Source organism: Tachyglossus aculeatus, chromosome 6 (genome assembly GCF_015852505.1).
Source record: "Tachyglossus aculeatus isolate mTacAcu1 chromosome 6, mTacAcu1.pri, whole genome shotgun sequence".
In the NCBI taxonomy this organism is placed as follows: domain Eukaryota; kingdom Metazoa; phylum Chordata; class Mammalia; order Monotremata; family Tachyglossidae; genus Tachyglossus; species Tachyglossus aculeatus.
Genome location: NC_052071.1, coordinates 4,148,877 through 4,171,672, shown reverse-complemented (window position 1 = coordinate 4,171,672; position 22,796 = coordinate 4,148,877). Strand labels below are relative to the sequence as shown.

General features: G+C 54.6%; 1 protein-coding gene and 1 long non-coding RNA gene across 2 annotated transcripts; one reads left to right on the top strand and one right to left on the bottom strand.

The window, feature by feature from the left end:
• Nucleotides 1-814: 814 nt before the first annotated feature.
• On the bottom strand, nt 815-22,147 carry FAM155B (family with sequence similarity 155 member B). The gene is made up of 6 exons (XM_038748407.1): nt 22,071-22,147; nt 21,691-21,802; nt 21,348-21,659; nt 2,456-2,627; nt 1,195-1,387; nt 815-1,083 (listed from the first exon to the last, which is right to left on the bottom strand). The coding sequence occupies exons 1-6, from the start codon at nt 22,145-22,147 to the stop codon at nt 999-1,001; spliced, it is 951 nt and encodes a 316-aa protein (XP_038604335.1). The 3' UTR covers nt 815-998.
• On the top strand, nt 18,748-19,770 carry LOC119929873. Its single transcript, XR_005451596.1, has 6 exons — nt 18,748-18,834; nt 18,948-19,034; nt 19,152-19,238; nt 19,396-19,482; nt 19,568-19,654; nt 19,732-19,770. It is a non-coding gene; the product is annotated as an uncharacterized LOC119929873 (long non-coding RNA).
• Nucleotides 22,148-22,796: the final 649 nt, after the last annotated feature.

The following is a 22,796-nucleotide window of genomic DNA, read 5'->3' as shown; positions in this document are numbered from 1 at the left end:
AACACCCTCCAGGGGGTCCCGGCTACTGCTGCCCCTCACCCCCACCGGGGCCCAGAGAGGGGGCGAAGGGTTGGGGGGGGGGGCATCACCCTTGAGGACCACCCCGCCATCATCAGTTACCATGGCAACCCACGGGGATGGAGGAGGGGCGGCTCTTTGGTAGGTTTTGGGGGGCGGAGGAGGAGGGGCCGCCCCCCTCCCGTAGGCACAGACTCTTGTGGGGGGGAGGGGAAGGGGGGGGAGGGGATCGACTGCAATGGAGACCCCCCCCATCCCCCACCCCCGGCCTCAGTTGCCTCCACTGACGCCCCTCTGATGATGGGTCCGTCGTGCTGCCTCCCCGGCGACCCGCAAGGCGGCGCCCGTTCCCACTGGAGTCTAACCCGCATCCTTCCTGCTGCAGTCAGCCCCAACTGGTGGGGGGGGGGGGGGGCGGGGATCCCTCCGCCTCGTCTTCTCTGCTCCCCCTTTTAGACCGTGAGCCCACTGTCGGGTAGGGACCGTCTCTCTATGTTGCCATCTTGTACTTCCCAAGCGCTCAGTACAGTGCTCTGCACACAGTAAGCGCTCAATAAGTACAACTTGATTCCTACCCTGCCCCCCCACAGCTGGAGATGGCCGTGCGCATGCGCACACGGGCGCCCCCTGGCGGCTATTGGTGGCGAGGGCGCCCTCCCGCGGCGGGAGTGCGCATGCGCGCGCACGCTCCCCCTGCCGGCCGTTGGCGACGAGGGCTCCCTCCGCGGCGGGAGAGCGCATGTTCGCATGCGCGCACGCGCGCCACCCGCCAGCCGCTACCTATGCGGGCTCCCACCCCCCATCGCTGCTGGAGAGAATTGGCCGCGCGCATGCGCGCGCACGCTCTCCCCCCGCCGGCCGTTAGCGATGAGGCCTCTCGCCCCCCATCGCTGCTGGAGGGAGTTGGCCGCGCGCATGCGCGCGCACGCTCCCCCTGCCGGCCGCCGGTGCAGATGCGGGCTCCCCGCCCGGCCCTTAGGTCACTCGTCCCGGGCCAGGCCCTCCTCCCGGGCGGGCAGCGCCTCCGGTCCGGCCCCGGCCCCGGCCCCGGAGAAGGACACCACGCTGTGCAGGAGCACGAGGACCAGGACGCAGAGGCGCATGCGCAGGCGCGAGCCCGCCGACACGGGCGGCGGGGGGCGCGCATGCGCGGCGGGGGGCGGCTGCTGCTGCTGCCGTCGCCGCCGCCGCGTTGGCTGCTGGTGGTGATGGTGGTGGTGGCGGCGGCGGCGGTGGTGGTGGTGGTCGGGGGGCGGGGCGGACGCGTTGCCGCCGCCGCCTTCGCCTCCGTCCGGCGGGAAGTCGCACGAGTCCCACTGCACGTCGCAGCACGTGGCCTCCTCGCCGCCCGCCGGGCCCTCCAGCCACCCTGCAGCGCATGCGCGCGGGGAAGGGCGGGGCCCCGTCACCACGTGCGCGGCACGACGCCGCCGGCCCCCCCCGTGCCGCGTGCGTGCGTGCGTCACGGCGGGTGACGTCAGGGATCCCCGCCCGAGGCCACGCCCCACGCCGCGTGCGTACGTGCGTCACGGCGGGTCGGGTGACGTCAGGGATCCCCGGGCGAGGCCACGCCTCCCGGCGCCCGGCGGCGCCCCCTGCCGGCCGGTCCGGGAAAGGCCTCGGGATGGACCGCGTTGCACGACGCCCGGGCCGCGTTGCACGAACATCCGCCCATTTGCACTACGCCCAACCCGCGTTGCACGAACATCCGCCCTTTTGCACGACGCCCAGCCCGCGGTGCACGAACATCCGCCCATTTGCACGACGCCCAGCCCGCGTTGCACGAACATCCTCCCTTTTGCACGACGCCCGGCCCGCGTTGCACGAACATCCAGCCATTTGCACGACGCCCAGCCCGTGTTGCACGAAGCCCAGCCCGTGTTGCATGAACATCCACGCCTGTGCACAACGCCCAGGCCGCGTTGCACGAACATCTGCCCCTTTGCACGATGCCCGGCCCGCGTTGCACGAACATCCGCCCCTGTGCACGACGCCCAGCCCGCGTTGCATGAACATCCATGCCTGTGCACGCCACCCAGCCTGCGTTGCACGAACATCCACGCCTGTGCACGACGCCCAGCCCGTGTTGCACGAACATCCACACCTGTGCATGACGCCCGGCCCGCGTTGCACGAACATCCACGCCTGTGCACGATGCCCAGCCCGCGTTGCACGAAAACCCTCCCTTTTGCGCGACGCCCAGCCTGCGTTGCACGAACATCCACCCCGTGCACGACGCCCAGCCTCCGTTGCACGAACATCCACCCCGTGCACGACACCCAGTCTGCGTTGCACGAACATCCGTCCCTCTGCACGACGCCCAGCCCGCACTGCACAAACATCCACCCCTCTGCACGACGCCCAGGCCGCGTTGCACAAACATCCGCCCTTTAGCATGACGCCCGGCCCACGTCACACGCCCCCCCGCCCCGCTGACCTGCACAGATGAAGCCGGGGAGCCCTCCGTAGATCAGGTCGTCGTTGTCCGGGAGCACGAAGGGGCACCTGGTCTGCACCTCCAGGCAGTATTGCTTGCACGGGACCCGGCGGCGGCACTGTTGCTGGGTCACGTTGAAGTACTCGGAGCACAACCAGGCTTTGTACACGGCCTGCACGGAAGCGGGGCGGCCCACCGTCAGGCGACAATGACCGTAATACTGACCATAAAGCTCTTTGTGGGGCGCTCACGATGTGCCAAGCACTGTTCTAAGCGCTGGGGGGATCCCAGGTGATCAGGTCGTCCCACGTGGGGCTCACCGTCTTCATCCCCATTTTACAGGCCAGGGAACTGAGGCCCAGAGAAGAATAATAATGGAACAGTGCTTGGCACAGAGTAAGCACTTCACCAATGCCATCATTATTATTATTATAATGGTGATGCCGGTTTCTGTTGAGCGCTTACCATGTGCCAACCGCTGTTCTAATAATAATAATGGCATTTATTAAGCACTTACTATGTGCAAAACACTGTTCGAAGCACTGGGGAGGTTACAAGGCGATCAGGTTGTCCCACGGGGGGCTCACAGGCTTCATCCCCATTTTGCAAACTAGGGAACTAAGGCCCAGAGAATAATAATAATAGTAATGATGGCATTTATTAAGCGCTTACTATGTGCCAAGCACTGTTCTAAGCGCTGGGGAGGTTACAAGGAGATCAGGTTGTCCCACAGCGGGCTCACAGTCTTCATCCTCATTTTACAGATGAGGTAACTGAGGCCCAGAGAAGTGAAGTGACTTGCCCAAAGTCACACAGCTGACAGGTGGCAGAGCTGGAATTTGAACCCATGACCTCAGACTCCAAAGCCCGGGCTCTTTCCACTGAGCCCCGAGAGAAGTGAAGTGGCTTGCCCCAAGTCACCCAGCTGACAAGCGATGGAGTGGGGACTCGAACCCGTGACCTCAGACTCCCAAGCCCGGGCTCTTTCCCCTGAGCCACGCTGCTTCTAAGCGCCGGGGGAGATCCCAGGTGATCAGGTTGACCCACGTGGGGCTCCCCGTCTTCATCCCCATTTGACAGGTGAGGGAACTGAGGCCCAGAGACGGGAAGCGACTTGCCCACGGTCACACAGCAGACGGGCGCGGAGCCGGGATTAGAACCCATGACCCAACAGTGGAGGCGTGGCATAGTACCCAGCCCCGCCGCTTGTCTGCTGGGTGACTTTGGGCGAGTCACTTCGCTTCTCTGGGCCTCAGTTCCTTCATCCGCAGAATGGGGATTCAATACTTGTTGTCCCTCCTGCTTAGACTTCTGCCGACCGGTCAGGCCAGACCAACTCCATCTTTGTGACCATCTGCTTCTTGCGAGCCAACCTGTGCTTCCCAAGCGCTCAGTACAGTGCTCTGCACACAGTATGCGCTCGATAAATACGATTGATTGATTGATTGATAGAGGTTACTGAGCGTTTGCTATACACACACACAGCACCGCACTAAGCGCTGGGGAGAGGACGGCACAACCATAAACACACACATTCCCTGCCCACAATGAGCTTATCGTCTTGTCCTTCCCAAGCGCTTAGTCCAGTGCTCTGCACACGGTGAGCGCTCAATAAATACGATTGATGATGATGATAGGGGGAGAAAGAGACGTGAATAGAAATTAATAAATGAGGGACGGGGACATAAGCACCTGTCTACATGTTTCGTTTTGCTGTCTGTCCCCCCCTTCTAGACAGGGACTGTCTCTATATGTTGCCAACTTGTCCTTCCCAAGCGCTTAGTCCAGTGCTCTGCACACAGTAAGCGCTCAATAAATACGATGGAATGGAGGAATCATCATCATCATCAATCGTATTTACTGAGCGCTTACTGTGTGCAGAGCACTGGACTAAGCGCTTGGGAAGTCCAAGTGGGCAACAACTTGGCATTATCAATCAATCATATTTATTGAGCGCTTACTATGTGCAGAGCACTGTACTAAGCGCTTGGGAAGTACAAACTGGCAACATATAGAGACAGTCCCTACCCAACAGTGGGCTCACAGTCTAAAAGGGGGAGACAGAGGAAAAAAAAACCCAAACATACTAACAAAATCAATCAATCAATCAATCAATCGTATTTATTGAGCGCTTACTATGTGCAGAGCACTGTACTAAGCGCTTGGGAAGTACAAATTGGCAACACATAGAGACAGTCCCTACCCAACAGTGGGCTCACAGTCTAAAAGGGGGAGACAGAGAACAGAACCAAACATACCAACAAAATAAAATAAATAGGATAGAAATGCCCAAGTAAAATAAATAAATAAATAAATAAATAGAGTAATAAATATGTACAAAATAAAATAAATAGAATAGATATGCACAAGTAAAATAGAGTAATAAATATGTACAAACATATATCCATATATACAGGTGCTGTGGGGAAGGGAAGGAGGTAAGATGGGGGGGATGGAGAGGGGGACGAGGGGGAGAGGAAGGAAGGGGCTCAGTCTGGGAAGGCCTCCTGGAGGAGGTGAGCTCTCGGGAGGGCTTTGAAGGGAGGAAGAGAGCGAGCTTGAAGGATGTGCAGAGGGAGGGCATTCCGGGCCAGGGGGAGGACGTGGGCCGGGGGTCGATGGCGGGACAGGCGAGAGCGAGGTACGGTGAGGAGATCAGCGGCGGAGGAGCGGAGGGTGCGGGCTGGGCTGGACAAGGACAGAAGGGAGGGGAGGTAGGAGGGGGCCAGGGGATGGACAGCCTGGAAGCCCAGGGTGAGGAGTTTCTGCCTGATGCGCAGATTGATTGGTAGCCACTGGAGATTTTTGAGGAGGGGAGTGATATGCCCAGAGCATTTCTGGACAAAGATAATCCGGGCAGCAGCATGAAGTATGGATTGAAGTGGAGAGAGACACGAGGATGGGAGATCAGAGAGAAGGCTGGTGCAGTAGTCCGGACGGCATAGGATGAGAGCTTGAACGAGCAGGGTAGCGGTTGGGATGGAGAGGAAAGGGCGGATCTTGGCAATGTTGTGGAGCTGAGACGCACACAGTAAGCACTCAATAAATACGATTGATTGATTGATTGATTGATAGGGCACGGGCCAGGGAGTCAGAAGGTTTGCTGCCATTTGTCTGCTGCATAGGGATCCGCCAAGCTCGCTCTCTTCCTCCCTTCAAGGCCCTACTGAGAGCTCACCTCCTCCAGGAGGCCTTCCCGGACTGAACCCCTTCCTTCCTCTCCCCCTCGTTCCCCTCTCCATCCCCCCATCTTACCTCCTTCTCTTCCCCACAGCACCTGTATATATGGATATATGTTTGTACATATTTATTACTCTATTTATTTATTTATTTATTTATTGTACCTTTACATATCTAGTCTATTTTATTTTATTAGTATATTTCTTTTTGTTCTCTGTCTCCCCCTTTTAGACTGTGAGCCCACTGGTGGGTAGGGACCGTCTCTATATGTTGCCAACTTGGATTTCCCAAGCGCTTAGCACAGTGCTCCGCACACAGTAAGCGCTCAATAAATACGATTGATTGATTGATTGATTGACTGATAGGGCACGGGCCAGGGAGTCACAAGGTTTGCTGCCATTTGTCTGCTGCATAGGGATCCGCCAAGCTCGCTCTCTTCCTCCCTTCAAGGCCCTACTGAGAGCTCACCTCCTCCAGGAGGCCTTCCCAGACTGAGCCCCTTCCTTCCTCCCCCCCTCATCCCCCTCTCCATCCCCCCATCTTACCTCCTTCCCTTCCCCACAGCACCTGTATATATGTATATATGTTTGTACATATTTATTACTCTATTTATTTATTTATTTATTTATTTATTTATTTTACCTGTACATATCTAGTCTATTTATTTTATTTTGTTAGTATGTTTGGTTTTGTTCTCTGTCTCCCCCTTTAAGACTGTGAGCCCACTGTTGGGTAGGGACCGTCTCTATATGTTGCCAACTTGGATTTCCCAAGCGTTAGTGCAGTGCTCCGCATCATCATCATCATCATCATCAATCGTATTTATTGAGCGCTTACTATGTGCAGAGCACTGTACTAAGCCCTTGGGAAGTACAAATTGGCAACATATAGAGACAGTCCCTACCCAACAGTGGGCTCACAGTCTAAAAGGGGGAGACAGAGCCCAAACATACTGACAAAATAAAATAAATAGAATAGATATGTACAAATAAATTAATTAAATAAATAAATAGAGTAAAAAAATATGTACAAACATATATGCATATATGCATATATACAGGTGCTGTGGGGAAGGGAGGGAGGTAAGATGGGGGGATGGAGAGGGGGACAAGGGGGAGAGGAAGGGAGGGGCCCAGTCTGGGAAGGCCTCTTGGAGGAGGTGAGCTCTCAGCAGGGCCTTGAAGGGAGGAAGAGAGCGAGCTTAAAGGATGGGCAGAGGGAGGGCATTCCAGGCCAGGGGGATGACGTGGGCCGGGGGTCGACGGCGGGACGGGCGAGAACGAGGTACGGTGAGGAGATCAGCGGTGGAGGAGCGGAGGGTGCGGGCTGGGCTGGAGAAGGAGAGAAGGGAGGTGAGGGAGGAGGGGGCGAGGGGATGGACAGCCTGGAAGCCCAGGGTGAGGAGTTTCTGCCTGATGCGCAGATTGATTGGTAGCCACTGGAGATTTTTGAGGAGGGGAGTGACAGGCCCAGAGCGTTTCTGGACAAAGACAATCCGGGCAGCGGCGTGAAGTACGGATTGAAGTGGAGAGAGACACGAGGATGGGAGATCAGAGAGAAGGCTGATGCAGGCATTACCTCACGTCCCTTCTCTCCTTCTCCAGCCCAGTCCGCCCCCTCCGCTCCTCTGGTGCCAACCTTGTCCCTGGGCCTCTGTCTCGCCCATCCCGCCGTCGACCCCCGGCCCGGCACGCCCTCCCTCCTCAAATCCCCCAGCCCACCGCTCTCCCCGGCTTCAAACCCTTACTAAAGTCCCGTCTCCTCCAGGAGGCCTTCCCTGACTGTGCCCCCCACTTTTCCTCGTCTCCCCTTCCCTTCTGCGCCGCCCCGACTCGCTCCCTTTCTTCATCCCCTCATCCCAGCGCCATAACGCTTATGTCCAGATCTGTCATTTTATTTATTTGTACCGATGTCTGTCTCCCCCGCTGTAGACCGTGAGCTCACTGTGGGCAGGGATTGTCACTATTTATTGTTATATTGTTCTTTCCCAAGCGCTCAGTCCAGTGCTCTGCACACAGTCAGCGCGCAATCCATACGCCTGAATGAATGGACGACCCTCAGGCGTGTTCCTGCTTGCACCCACGTGGTTTCGGGTGTGCAATAATAATACTAACTAGTGGTATTTGTTAAGCGCTTACTCTCTGCCAGGCACCGTACTAAGCGCCAGGCCGGATACAAAGAAATCCGGCCGGACACAGTCCCCGTCCCGCGTGGGGCTCACAGTCTCCATCCCCGATTTCCAGATAACTGAGACCCAGAGAAGTGAAGTGACTTGTCCGAGGTCACATGGCAGACAAGCGGCAGCCCCGGGATTAGAACCCGTGACCTTCTGACTCCCAGGCACTGTATTAAGCGCCGGGGTGGATACAAGGAAATCAGGTTGGACACAGTCCCCGTCCCACGTGGGGCTCACAATCTCCATCCCCATTTTACAGATAACTGAGACCCACAGAAGTGACTTATCTGAGGTCACCCAGCAGACAAGTGGCAGCCTGGGGATTAGAACTCATGACCGTCTGGCTCCCAGGCACTGTACTAAGCGCTGGGGTGGATACAAGGAAATCAGCTTGGACCCAGTCCCAGTCCCACGTGTGGGCTCACGGTCTCCATCCCCGCTTTACAGATGAGGGAACTGAGGCCCAGAGAAGGGAAGTGACTTACCTAAGGCCACACTGCGGACAAGTGTCCCCGCTTGCTTGCAGGGGGGCTGGTATGTGCGTGGATGGTGGAGTGCGTAAGGGGGGGTACACACTGTGTCCCCCATACATGTATACATGTCAGCTGTGTGACTTTGGGCAAGCCACTTAACTTCTCTGGGCCCCACTTCCCTCATCTGTCAAATGGGGATGAAGACTGGGAGCCCCCCGTGGGGCAACCTGATCACCTTGTAACCTCCCCAGCGCTTAGAACAGTGCTTGGCACATAGTAAGCGCTAAACAAATGCCATCATTGTTATATACAGAGAAGCAGCACGGCTCAGTGGAAAGAGCCCGGGCTGGGGAGTCGGAGGTCGTGGGTTCGAAATCCGACTCCGCCACGTGTCAGCTGTGTGACCTTGGGGAAGCCACTTCACTTCTCTGGGCCTCAGTTCCCTCATCTGTAAAATGGGGATGAAGACTGGGAGCCCCATGGGGGGGCAACTTGATCACCTTGTATCCCCCCCAGCACTTAGAACAGTGCTTCGCACACAATAAGCGCTTAACAAGTGTTATTATTATTATATACATACATACACACATATACACACACACACACACACACACTGCGCACAGGTGACCCAAGGTGCGAAGCAAAGGGGCCTCGCCCGCGCATGCGCACTCCCCCTCCGGGATACCGCGCCCCTACCCGCGCATTCGCCCTCCCCCTCCGGGAGACCACGCCCCCTGGGCCGGAGGTCACGTGCTCTCCCCTCCCGCGCGGCCCCCGCTCTATGACGTCAGGAGGCCCCGACCCCCAGCGCGCGCGTCGGCCAGGGCGTTCCCGTTGCCGTGGCAACCTTAGCAGGCAGACACGCGCCGGCGCAAGCGGACCGGAAGTGGCCGCGAGGCTGTCCGGATGTCGGGGGGGGGGGGGGCCCAGCGGGGGACCCACTTTATTCATTCATTCATTGTCAGAGCCATTCATTCATCCATTCATTCATTTAGTCAGAGTCATTCATTCCTTCCTTCCTTCATTCATTCATTCAGAGTCATTCATTCATTCCTTCCTTCCTTCAGTCAGAGTCATTCATTCCTTCATTCATTCCTTCATTCATTCAGAGTCATTCATTCCTTCATTCAGTCAGAGTCATTCATTCATTCATTCCTTCATTCAGTCAGTCAGAGTCATTCATTCATTCCTTCATTCAGTCAGAGTCATTCATTCCTTCATTCCTTCATTCAGTCATTCATTCATTCCTTCATTCAGTCAGTCAGAGTCATTCATTCATTCATTCATTCATTCATTCATTCCTTCATTCATTCATTCCTTCATTCAGTCAGTCAGAGTCATTCATTCATTTAGTCAGTCAGTCAGTCAGTCAGTCAGAGTCATTCATTCAGTCAGTGCGTCAGTCAGTCATTCATTCATTCGGTCAGTCATATCTACTGAGCGCTTACTGTGGGCAAAACACTGGACTAAGCGCTTGGGAGAGGACCTCCCAGCGTGGCTCAGTGGAAAGAGCCCGGGCTTTGGAGTCGGAGGTCATGGGTTCAAATCCCACCTCCACCACTTGTCAGCTGGGTTGCCTTTGGACAAGTCACGCAACTCCTCTGGGCCTCGGCTCCCTCATCTGGAAAATGGGGATTAAAACCGTGAGCCCCCCGTGGGACAACCCGATCACCTTGTAACCTCCTCAGCGCTTAGAACAGTGCTTTGCACTTAGTACACGCTTAACAAATACCATCATTGTTATTCCCCCCTCCTTCCTCTCTCCCTCTCCATCCCCCTCCACCTTACCTCCTTCCCCTCCCCACAACACCTGTATATATGTATAGATGTTTGTATGTATTTATTACTCTATTTATTTATTTGTACATATTTATTCTATTTCTTTTATTTTGTTAATACGTTTTGTTTTGTTCTGTCTCCCCCTTCTAGACTGTGAGCCCGCTGTTGGGTAGGGACCGTCTCTAGATGTTGCCAACTTGGACTTCCCAAGCGCTTAGTACAGTGCTCTGCACACAGTAAGTGCTCAATAAATATGACTGACTGACTGAATGAATGTTATTATTATTATTACTTTCCTCTTCTCCCCTTCCTGTTTCTTCATCGCCCCCCCCCCCCCCCCCGTCCCAGCCCCGCACCCTCTATGAAGCAGGAGTTGAGAAGCAGCGTGGCTTAGTGGGCAAAGCCCCGGCTTGGGAGTCCAGCGCTTAGAACAGTGCTTTGCAATCAATCAATCAATCAATCGTATTTATTGAGCGCTTACTGTGTGCAGAGCACTGGACTAAGCACTTGGGAAGTACAAGTTAGCAACATCTAGAGACGGTCCCTACCCAACAGTTGGCTCACAGTCTAGAAGGGGGAGACAGAGAACAAAACCAAACATACTAACAAAATAAAATAGAATAGATATGTACAAGTAAAATAAAGAAATGAATAAATAGCGCTTAATAAATGCCGTTACTGTTATTTTTAGTCAGAGGTTCTAATCCCGCCTCCGCCACCAGTCAGCTGTGTGACTTTGGGCAAGTCACTTCACTTCGCTGGGCTTCAGTGACCTCAACTGTAAAATGGGGATGAAGATTGTGAGCCCCCCGTGGGACAACCTGATCGCCTTGTATCCCCCCACGGCGCTTACAACAGTGCTTTGAACTTAGTAAGCGCTTGATAAATGTACTTCCCAAGCACTTAGTACAGTGCTTTGCACACAGTAAGCGCTCAATAAATACGATTGACTGAATGAATAAATGCCATCATTATTATTATTTATTATTATTATTATTACCCCCCCTTCCTCATTTCTTTCTGTCTCTTCCTGCCCGTCTCCCCCTCTAGGCTGTCAGTGCTTTGCACATAGTAAGCGCTTAGTAAATGCCATCATCATTATTACTATGGACGGGGACTGTCTGTTTATTGCTATCTTGTCCTCTCCCCAGCGTTCAGTACAATGTTCCACACAATAGGCGATCAATAAATACGACTGTTTGATTTTGTTCTCTGTCTCCCCCTTCTAGACGGTGAGCCCACTGTTGGGTAGGGACCGCCTCTATATGTTGCCAACTTGTACTCCCCAAGCGCTTAGTACAGTGCTCTGCACACAGTAAGCGCTCAATAAATACGATTGATTGACTGATTGACTGAATGAATGAAGGGACCCCCAGCCCCAGGAGGCTCGGAAATTAAAGATGTAGGGTGGGGGGGAGGGGGGGAGACTGAGATCTCCCCCCCCACCCACATTCATGCCGACGACCCTCAGAAGGTCTCTGAACAGAGACAAGGGCCTCATCATTAAGACACACAGCACTACCCAATGGTTAGAGCCCTGGCCTGGGAATCGGAAGGTCCCGTGTTCTAATCCCGGCTCTGTCGCTTGTCTGCTGGGTGACCTTGGACGAGTCACTTCACTTCTCTGGGCTTAGGTTCCCTCATCAATCAATCAATCAATCAATCAATCGCATTTATTGAGCGCTTACTGTGTGCAGAGCACTGTACTAAGCACTTGGGAAGTACAAGTTGGCAACATATAGAGACGGTCCCTACCCAACAGTGGGCTTATCAGGAACATGGGGATGGAGACCGTGAGCCCCACAGGGGGACATGGACTGTGTCCGACCCAATCGCCTTGGATCTCCCCCAGTGCTTAGAACAGTGCTTGGTACATAGTATGCGCTTAGCAAGTACTATTATTATTATTATTATTATTATTATTAACTGGTGGGGAAGGATGGAGCTAGACTTCAGGCTCATTGTGGGCAGGGACTGTTTCTGTTGAAACTGTCCTCTCCCAAACATTGATTACAGTGCTTAATAAATGACAAGGAGTGATTGATAATAATAATAATAATAATAATGGCATTTATTAAGTGCTTACTATGCGCAAAGCACTGTTCTAAGCGCTGTTGATCTGGCGGGTAACTGACGGGGTGAGGAAGCTGGAGGGGAGAACTGGGGAGGGACTGGTGGGGAGATCTGGCGAGGAGATGGAGAGCAGCATGGCCTAGTGGCTAGCGCACAGGCCTCGGAGTCAGAGGGTCATGGGTTCTAATCCTGCCTCCCCCCTCCTCGTCTGCTGTGTGACCCCGGACGAGTCACTTCCCTTCTCTGGGCCTCGGTTCCCTCCCCTGGAAAATGGGGCTGGAGGCCGTGAGCCCCACGGAGGACGGGGACCGGGTCCGACCCGAGTTGCTTGGATCCACCCCAGCACAAAGGAAGCGCTCAACAAATACCGTCATTATTAATTATTATTATTAGAGGCGGGGGTGGGGGGGCTGGATTTCCCCGGGTCCGGCGGGGGTCACAAAGGAGGGGTGACCAGCGTCTGAACCCCCCCCCCACCCCGCCGTGCCCACTGCTGTGGGGGTTGGGGGGAGCTCCCTTGGCTCGCCCTGGGGGTAGGCAGGGAGGGCGGGCTGTTACGTCTCTGACAGCTGTCTCCCCCCAAAAACCCTCTCTTGACCCCACTGCCCCTTCTAGTTACCGCCCCACCTCCCTCCTACCCTTCCTTTCCAAACTCCTTGAACGAGTCGTCTACCGTCGCTGCCTCGAATTCCTCAACGCCAACTCTCTCCGCGACCCCCTCCGATCTGGCATCCGTCCCCTACACTCCACCGAAACTTCCCTCTCAAAGGTCACCGATGACCTCCTGCTTGCCAAAACCAGCGGCTCCTACTCTATCCTAATCCTCCTCGACCTCTCGGCTGCCTTCGACACCGCGGACCACCCCCTTCTCCTCAACACGCTCTCCGACCTGGGCTTCCCAGACTCCGTCCTCTCCCGGTTCTCCCTCTTATCTCTCCGGCCGTTCATTCTCCGTCTCCTTCGCGGGTTCCCCCTCCCATCCCCTTACCGTAGGAGTTCCTCAAGGGTCAGTTCTCGGTCCCCTTCTGTTCTCCATCTACAGTCACTCCCTCGGTGAACTCAGTTGCTCCCACGGCCTCAACTATCGTCTCTACGCTGATGACCCCCAAATCTACATCCCTGCCCCTGCTCTCTCTCCCTCCCTTCGGGCTCGTGTCTCCTCCCGCCTTCAGGACATCTCCATCTGGATGTCTGCCCGCCATCTAAAACTCAATACGTCCAAGACTGAACTCCTTATCTTCCCTCCCAAACCCTGCCTGCTCCCTGATTTTCCCATCACTGTAGACGGCACTACCATCCTTCCCGTCTCACTAAGCCCGCACCCTCCGCTCCTCTGCCACTCACCTCCTCCTCACCAGGCCTCATTCTCGCCCATCCCACCGTCGACCCCTGGCCCACGTCCTCTCCCTGGCCTGGAATTCCCTCCCTCCCAAAATCCGCCAAGCTCGCTCCCTTCCTCCCTTCAAAGCCCTACTGAGAGCTCACCTCCTCCAGGAGGCCTTCCCACACTGAGCCCCCTTTTTCCTCTCCTCCTCCCCACGCCCCCACCCTACCTCCTTCCCCTCCCCACAGCACCTGCATATATATATATATTTGTACAGATTTATTCCTCTATTTATTTTACTTGTCCATATTTACTATTCTATTTATTTTGCTAATGATATACATAGACTATAATTCTATTTGTTCTCACGATTTTGACAATTGTCTACATGTTTTGTTTTGTGGTCTGTCTCCCCCTTCTAGACCGTGAGCCCGTCGTCGGGTAGGGACCGTCTCTCTATGTCGCCGACTTGTCCTTCCCGAGCGCTCAGTCCAGTGCTCTGCACACAGTAGGCGCTCAATAAATACGACTGAATGAAGGAATGACAGTTGTGTCTCTGCCGACGACCGTGAGTCTCTGGGGATGCGGATTTCGGCCGGCGAGTATGGGGTTCGAGACAACCTGATCACCTTGCAACCTCCCCGGCGCTTAGAACAGTGCACATAGTAAGCGCTTAATAAATGCCATCATTATTATTATTATTATTACAGGGCACTGTCCCGAGCGCTTAGTCCAGTGCTTTGCGCACACTAAGCGCTCACTAAATACCGCTGAACTGGACGAATGAGGGGCGCCTGGCTGGGAAGCGGCCCTGACTGCTGGGCTCCTGAAGGAGGTCAGACGGCCAGCCAAAGGGATTTACAGAGCGCTTACGGTGTGCGGAGCACTGTACTGGACGCCGATACAGCCAGAGGACAGACACGCTCCCAGCCCGCCACGAGTTGACGGAAGCAAGAGTCGGGGCGGGACGGGGGGTCTCCGTCCATGCCCGTCCCCCTCCCCTGGGGTCACCTGAGGTCACCGACCTCATTCGATCGTATTTATTGAGCGCTCACTGCGTGCAGAGCACTGTAGTAAGCGCTTGGAAAGTCCAATTCGGCCACGGAGAGAGACAATCCCTCACCCAAGCAGACCCACCTGGGGCGCCTAGTCTAGACGGGCGGGAAAGAACGGGTTCTGATCCCGGCTCCGCCACCTGTCCGCTGTGCGGCCTTGGGCAAGTCACGTCCCTCCTCCGGGCCTCAGTTCCCTCATCCGCAAAATGGGGGTGAAGACCGGGAGCCCCACGTGGGACAGGGACCGTGTCCAACCCGATTTACTAGTATCCAGCCCGGTGCTCAGTACAGTGCTTTGGCACATAGTAAGCACCTAAAATGCCATCATTATTATTGCACTCGATCGCATGTATTGAGCGCTTACTGTGTGCACGGCGCTGGGGAACGCTCCCCTCCCCATCCCCCCCCGCCCTACCTCCTTCCCCTCCCCACAGCACCTGTATATATGTTTGTACAGATTTATTCCTCTATTTATTTTACTTGTACATATTTACTATTCTATTTATTTTATTTTGTTAATGATGTGCATCTAGCTTTACTTCTATTTATTCCGATGACTTGACACCTGTTCACATGTTTTGTTTCGTCGTCTGCCTCCCCCTTCTAGACTGTGAGCCCGTTGTCGGGTAGGGACCGTCTCTAGGTGTTGCCAACTTGGACTTCCCAAGCGCTCAGTACAGTGCTCTGCACACGGTAAGCGCTCAATAAATACGACCGAATGAATGAATGTGCATCTAGCTTTATTTCTATTTATTCCAATGTCTTGACACCTGTTCACATGTTTTGTTTCGTCGTCTGTCTCCCCCTTCTAGACTGTGAGCCCATTGTCGGGTACGGACCGTCTCTAGGTGTTGCCAACTTGGACTTCCCAAGCGCTCAGTACAGTGCTCTGCACGCAGTAAATGCTCAATAAATACGACCGAATGAATGAATGGGGAGAGGATAATACGACAATAAGCAGACACATTCCCTGCCCACAAAGAGCTGATGATCTAGAAAGGTGGCGTGGCTCAGTGGCAAGAGCCCGGACGCTCGGGAGTCCGAGGTCCTGGGTTCTAATCCCGGCTCCACCACTTGTCAGCTGGGTGACTTTGGGCAGGTCGCTGCGCTTCTCTGGGCCTCAGTTCCCTCATCTGGAAAATGGGGATGAAAACTGTGAGCCCCCCGTGGGACAACCTGATCACCTTGGAACCTCCCCAGCGCTTAGAACAGTGCTTTACACATAGTAAGCGCTTAACAAATACCACTATTATTATTATTATCTGGGCCTCAGTTAACTCATCTGTAAAATGGGGATTAAAACTGTGAGCCCCCAACCTGATCACCTTGTAACCTCCCCAGCGCTTAGAACAGTGCTTTGCACGTAGTAAGCGCTTAACAAATACCACTATTATTATTATTATCTAGGCCTCAGTTCCCTCCTCTGTAAAAAGGGGATTAAGATTGTGAGCTCCACGTGGGACAGTTCAGTCATTCATTCATTCAATCGTATTTATTGAGCGCTTACCGTGTGCACAGCACTGTACTAAGCGCTTGGGAAGTCCAAGTTGGCAACATACAGAGACGGTCCCTACCCAACAACGGGCTCACGGTCTAGAAGGGGGGGACGGACGACAAAACAAAACATGTGGACGGGTGTCAAGTCATCGGAATAAATAGAAATAAAGCTAGATGCACATCATTAACAAAATAAATAGAATAGTAAACACGTACAAGTAAAATAAAGTAATAAATGTGATGACAATCTGATGACCTTGTAGCTCCCCCAGCGCTTAGAACAGTGCTCGGCACATAGTAAGCGCTGAACAATTGCCATCGTTATTATTATTATTATTGGGGTGATATGGGAGGGAGAGGGGGGACGCTCCGACCAGGCAAAGCAGCGTGGCTTAGCGGGTATCAATCAATCAATCAATCAATCGTATTTATTGAGCGCTTACTGTGTGCAGAGCACTGTACTAAGCGCTTGGGAAGTCCAAGTTGGCAACATAGAGAGACAGTCCCTACCCAACAGTGGGCTCACAGTCTAAAAGGGGGAGACAGAGAAACAAAACCAGACTAACAAAATAAAATAAATAGAATAGATATGTACAAGTAAAATAAATCAATAAATAGAGTAATAAATCTGTACAAACATATATCCATATATACAGGGGCTGTGGGGAAGGGAAGGAGGTAAGATGGGGGGGATGGAGAGGGGGACGAGGGGGAGAGGAAGGAGGGTAGAGCCCGGACTGGAGAGTTAGAAGACGTGGGTTCGAATCCCGCCTCCGTCGCGTGACCCCGGGCCAGCCACTTCGTTCACGCGATGGTATTTATTGAGCGCTTACAGTGCGCAGAGCACTGGACTAAGCGCCGGGAAAGAACAATTTAGCGCTTTGCTTCTCCGGGCCTCAGTGACCTCCTCTGGAAAATGGGGACGGGGCCCCATTTAATCGCATTTATTGAGCGCTTACTGCGTGCAGAGCACTGTACTAAGCGCCTGGGAAAGATAAGTCGGCAACATCGAGAGACGGTCCCTACCCGACAGCGGGCTCACAGTCTAGAAGGGGGAGACGGACGACAAAATAAAACATGGAGACAGTTGCCCCACGTGGGATCGCCCCGTCTCCCCCACGGCGTTCAGGACAGCGGTGGGCACGAAGTGAGCGCTTAAGAAGCGGCATTCCTCATTCATTCGATCGTACTTATTGAGCGCTTACGGACACTGTACTGAGCGCTTGGAAAGTACAAATGGGCACCCACTGGGCCTCAGCCACCTCCTCTGGGAAAAGGGGACGGTTGGCACGCAGTGAGCGCTTAAGAAGTCGCACCGGTCATACCTCCTATCGTACTTATTGAACGCTCACTGTGTACTGAGCGCTAGGAGAGAAGGAGCAGCGGAAGGAGCCGGGGCTCGGGAGTCAGAGGTCGTGGGTTCTAATCCCGGCTCCACCACTCGTCAGCCGCGTGACTCTGGGCGAGTCACTTCGCTTCTCTGGGCCTCAGTTCCCTCATCTGGAAAATGGGGATGAAGACTGGGAGCCCCCCGGGGGACAACCCGATCACCTTGTATCTCCCCCAGCGCTTAGAACAGTGCTCGGCACATAGTAAGCGCTTAACAAATATCATTCATTCATTCAATCGTACTTTCATTCATTCAGTCGTATTTATTGAGCACTCACTGTGTGCAGAGCACTGGACTAAGCGTTTGGGAAGTACAGGTTGGCAACATATAGAGACGGTCCCTACCCAACAGTGGGCTCCCAGTCTAGAAGAGGGTGTTGAACTTGTCCAGTGCTCTGCACACAGCAAGCGCTCAATAAATACGATTGATTGATGACTGCTACTATGGATTAATAATAATATAATAATAATGGCATTTATTAAGCGCTTACTATGTGCAAAGCACTGTTCTAAGCGCTGGGGAGGGTACAAGGTGATCAGGTTGTCCCACGGGGGGCTCACAGTCTTAGCCCTTATTTTACCGATGAGGTAACTGAGGCCCAGAGAAGTGAAGTGACTTGCCCAAAGTCACACAGCTGACAATTGGTGGGGCCGGGATTTGAACCCATGACCTCTGACTCCAAAGCCCGGGCTCTTTCCACTGAGCCACGCTGCTTCTCCTTGCAGTCCCCCGCGCAGGAGCGCACGGAGTAGTCCGGGGCCGGCAGGTACTTCTGCAAGAGGCCGAACTCGTCCAGTGCTCTGCACACAGTAAGCGCTCAATAAATACGATTGATTGATCTCGTCCAGTGCTCTGCACACAGTAAGCGCTCAATAAATACGATTGATTGATTGATTGATTGGCTGATTGATTGATTGTTCCTATGGATCACCTTGCAGTCCCCCACGCAGGAGCGCACGGAGTAGTCTGGGGCCGGCAGGTACTTCTGCAAGAGGCTGTCGAACTTGTCCAGTGCTCTGCACACAGTAAGTGCTCAATAAGTACGATTGATTGATTGATCTTGTCCAGTGCTCTGCACACAGTAAGTGCTCAATAAATACGATTGATTGATTGATTGTTCCTATGGATTACCTTGCAGTCCCCTACGCAGAAGCGCACAGAGTAATCTGGGGCTGGCAAGTACTTCTGCAAGAGGCCGTCGAACTCGTCCAGTGCTCTGCACACAGTAAGCGCTCAATAAATATGATTGATTGATCTTGTCCAGTGCTCTGCACACAGAAGCGCTCAATAAATACGATTGATTGATTGACTGATTGACTGATTGTTCCTATGGATCACCTTGCAGTCCCCCATGCAGGAGCGCTCGGAGTAGTCCGGGGCCGGCAGGTACTTCTGCAAGAGGTTGTCGAACTCGTCCAGCGCTCCGCACACAGTAAGCGCTCAATAAGTACGATTGATTGATTGATCTTGTCCAGTGCTCTGCACACAGTAAGTGCTCAATAAATACGATTGATTGACTGATTGTTCCTATGGATTACCTTGCAGTCCCCCATGCAGGAGCGCACGGAGTAGTCTTGGGCGGGAAGGTACTTCTGCAAGAGGCTGTGGAACTCGTCCAGTGCTCTGCACACAGTAAGCGCTCAATAAATACGATTGATTGATCTCGTCCAGCGCTCTGCACACAGTAAGCGCTCAATAAATACGATTGATTGATCGATTGATTGATTGTTCCTATGGATCACCTTGCAGTTCCCTACGCAGGAGCGCACGGAGTAGTCTGGGGCCGGCAAGTACTTCTGCAAGAGGCTGTGGAACTCGTCCAGTGCTCTGCACACAGTAGGTGCTCAATAAGTACGATTGATTGATCTTGTCCAGTGCTCTGCACATAGTAAGCACTCAATAAATACGATTGATTGATTGATCGTTACTATGACTGATTGATTGTTACTATGATTGATTGATTGATTGATTGTTACTATGGATTACCTTGCAGTCCCCTATGCAGGAGCGCACGGAGTAGTCTGGGGCCGGCAAGTACTTCTGCAAGAGGCTGTGGAACTCGTCCAGTGCTCTGCACACAGTAAGCGCTCAATAAATACGATTGATTGATTGATTGTTACTATGATTGATTGATTGATTGATTGTTACTATGGATTACCTTGCAGTCCCCTATGCAGGAGCGCACGGAGTAGTCTGGGGCCGGCAAGTACTTCTGCAAGAGGCTGTGGAACTCGTCCAGTGCTCTGCACACAGTAAGCGCTCAATAAATACGATTGATTGATTGTTACTATGATTGATTGACTGATTGTTACTATGGATTACCTTGCAGTCCCCCTACGCGGGAGCGCACGGAGTAGTCTGGGGCCGGCAGGTACTTCTGCAAGAGGCCGTCGAACTCGTCCAGTGCTCCGCACACAGTAGGTGCTCAATAAGTATGGTTGACTGATTGATCTCGTCCAGTGCTCTGCACATAGTAAATACTCAATAAATACAATTGATTGATTGATTGATTGACTGATTGTTACTATGGATTACCTTTCAGTCCCCCATGCACGAGCACACGGAGTAGTCTTGGGTGGGAAGGTACTTCTGCAAGAGGCTGTGCAACTCGTCCAGTGCTCTGCACACAGTAAGCACTCAATAAGTACGATTGATTGATCTCGTCCAGTGCTCTGCACACAGTAAGCGCTCAATAAATACGATTGATTGATTGATTGTTACTATGGATTAACTTTCAGTCCCCCATGCACGAGTGCATGGAGTAGTCTTGGGCGGGAAGGTACTTCTGCAAGAGGCTGTGGAACTCGTCCAGCGCTCTGCACACAGTAAGCGCTCAATAAATACGATTGATTGATCTCATCCAGTGCTCTGCACACAGTAAGCGCTCAATAAATATGACTGCTTGACTGATTGTTACTATGGATTACCTTGCAGTCCCCCATGCAGGAGCGCATGGAATAGTCTTGGGCGGGAAGGTACTTCTGCAAGAGGCTGTGGAACTCGTCCAGTGCTCTGCACACAGTAAGCGCTCAATAAATACGATTGATTGGTTGATTGATCGATTGACTGATTGTTCTGCACATAGTAAGCGCTCAATAAATACGACTGATTGATTGATTGTTACTATGGATTACCTTGCAGTCCCCCATGCACGAGCGCACGGAGTAGTCTGGGGCGGGAAGGTACTTCTGCAAGAGGCTGTGGAACTCGTCCAGTGCTCTGCACACAGTAAGCGCTCAATACGATTGATTGATCTCGTCCAGTGCTCTGCACACAGGAACCGCTCAATAAATACAATTGATTGATTGATTGATTGATTGACTGTTACTATGGATTACCTTGCAGTCCCCCACGCAGGAGTGCAAGGAGTAGTCCGGGGCTGGCAGGTACTTCTGCAAGAGGCCATCGAACTCGTCCAGTGCTCTGCACACAGTAGGTGCTCAATAAGCATGATTGATTGATCTCGTCCAGTGCTCTGCACATAGTAAGCGCTCAATAAATACAATTGATTGACTGATTGTTACTATGATTGACTGATTGATTGATTGTTACTATGGATTACCTTGCAGTCCCCCAAGCAGGAGTACACGGAGTAGTCCGGGGCCGGCAGGTACTTCTGCAAGAGGCTGTGGAACTCGTCCAGTGCTCTGCACACAGTAGGTGCTCAATAAGAAGTACGATTGATTGATCTCGTCCAGTGCTCTGCACACAGTAAGTGCTCAATAAATACGATTGATTGATTGATTGTTACTATGATTGACTGATTGACTAATGCTATGGATTACCTTTCAGTCCCCCATGCACGAGCGCACGGAGTAGTCTGGGGCGGGAAGGTACTCCTGCAAGAGGCTGTGGAACTCGTCCAGCGCTCTGCACACAGTAGGCGCTCGATAAATACAACTGATTGATGGATCGCTCGATCGATCGATTGTTGCTACGGATTACCTTGCAGTCCCCGACGCAGGAGCGCACGGAGTAGTCCGGGGCCGGCAGGTACCTCCTCAGGAGGCCGTCGAACTCGTCAAACTTTTCCTGAGCGTGTCGGTCGAGGCGTCGGAAGGCCCCGAGGCAGCGGGCGCAGGCGTCGCCGTCGCCCCGGAGGGCGTCCAGGCTACAGCCCGGCCCCTGGGGCCCGGCCCGGCCGGCCAGCAGCAGGTCGCCCAGGGTGTAGGCGTCGCAGAAGGCCAGGCGGAGGGCCCCCAGGGGCCCGCCCGGGGCGTCCAGGGCCAACGGGGGGGCCGGGGCAGGCCGCGGGGGCTGGGGGAGCCGCCGCCCCCCCCGGCCGGGCCCCGGCGCACGGCCACAGGGGGGTCCACAGCAGCACCGTGAACAGCAGCAGCGTGGCCAGCCACAGGCGCCAGCCCCGGGCCCGGGGCCTGTCGGGGGGCCGGGGACCCCCGCTCCGGGGGAGCCCCCCGAGGGCCCAGCAGAAGCAGCAGCAGCAGCAGCAGCAGCAACAGCAGCAGCAGGCCCAACCACCACCGGCATCACCACCACCGGCATCACCACCACCGGCATCGCCACCACCGCCGCCGCCGCCGCCGCCGCAGGGAGGGGAGGGGGCTCCCCTGGCGCCCCCCGGCCCGGCCCCCCGGACCATAGCTCGGGGCGGGGGGCGAGCCCGCTACCTCCGGGGCCGCATGGGCCGGCCGGGGGGCGACCCCTCACCCCCAGGACCGGCTGCCCCGGGCCCCCGCCCCGGGGGACGCCGCCCGCCGCCACGGGCACCACGACGGCCCCCGCATGGCCCCCAGTGAGTGGGGGGCTCGCAGCCCACCGCCCTCCTCCTCTTCCTCCCCCTCCTCCTCCTCCTCCGGGTGGGCCTCCGGGCAGGGCCGCCCCCCACCCGCCTCACGGGGCGGCAGCCATGGGCCGCGGGGCAGAGGCTGCTGACGGACGGACGGGCACCCCAGAGACACACAGAGACACACACAGAGACAGAGAGAACACCTTGGGGGAGGGGAGGGGATGGGGATGGGGAGGGGGCGGGCCTCACGGCGCATGCGCCATCCCGCCCCCCCGCCCGCAGCCTGCGCAGGCCTGTTGAAGGCGGGACCTCCCTCCCCCCCCCCCCCCAGACTCCATTCATTCATCCGCCGCCATCCCCCTCCTCCCCATTCTCCATCTCCTCCATCCTCCTCCTCCTCCATTCATCCACATCCCCTCCTCTTCTTCCATCCCCCTCCTCCATCCATCCTCCTCCTCCCCATCCATCCTCCCCTATTCCTCCTCCATCCTCCTCCTCCCCATTCATCCTCCTCCCTTCCCCTTCTTCCATCCCCCTCCTCCATCCATCCTCCTCCTCCTCCATTCATCCTCCTCTCCTCCTCTTCTTCCATCCTCCTCCTCCTCCATCCATCTCCATCCCCCTCCTCCTCCATCCTCCTCCTCCCC

Excerpts from the sequence above, each read along its gene's own strand:
- FAM155B (XM_038748407.1), bottom strand. The coding sequence starts at position 22,147 with ATGCGGGGGCCGTCGTGGTGCCCGTGGCGGCGGGCGGCGTCCCCCGGG. Across the intron at positions 21,803-22,070 it reads CGGGGCAGCCGGTCCTGGGG|CGGGGGTCCCCGGCCCCCCG; the intron begins GTGAGGGGTCGC and ends GCTCCCCCGGAG. Across the intron at positions 21,660-21,690 it reads CCCTGTGGCCGTGCGCCGGG|CCCCCGCGGCCTGCCCCGGC; the intron begins GCCCGGCCGGGG and ends CGGCTCCCCCAG.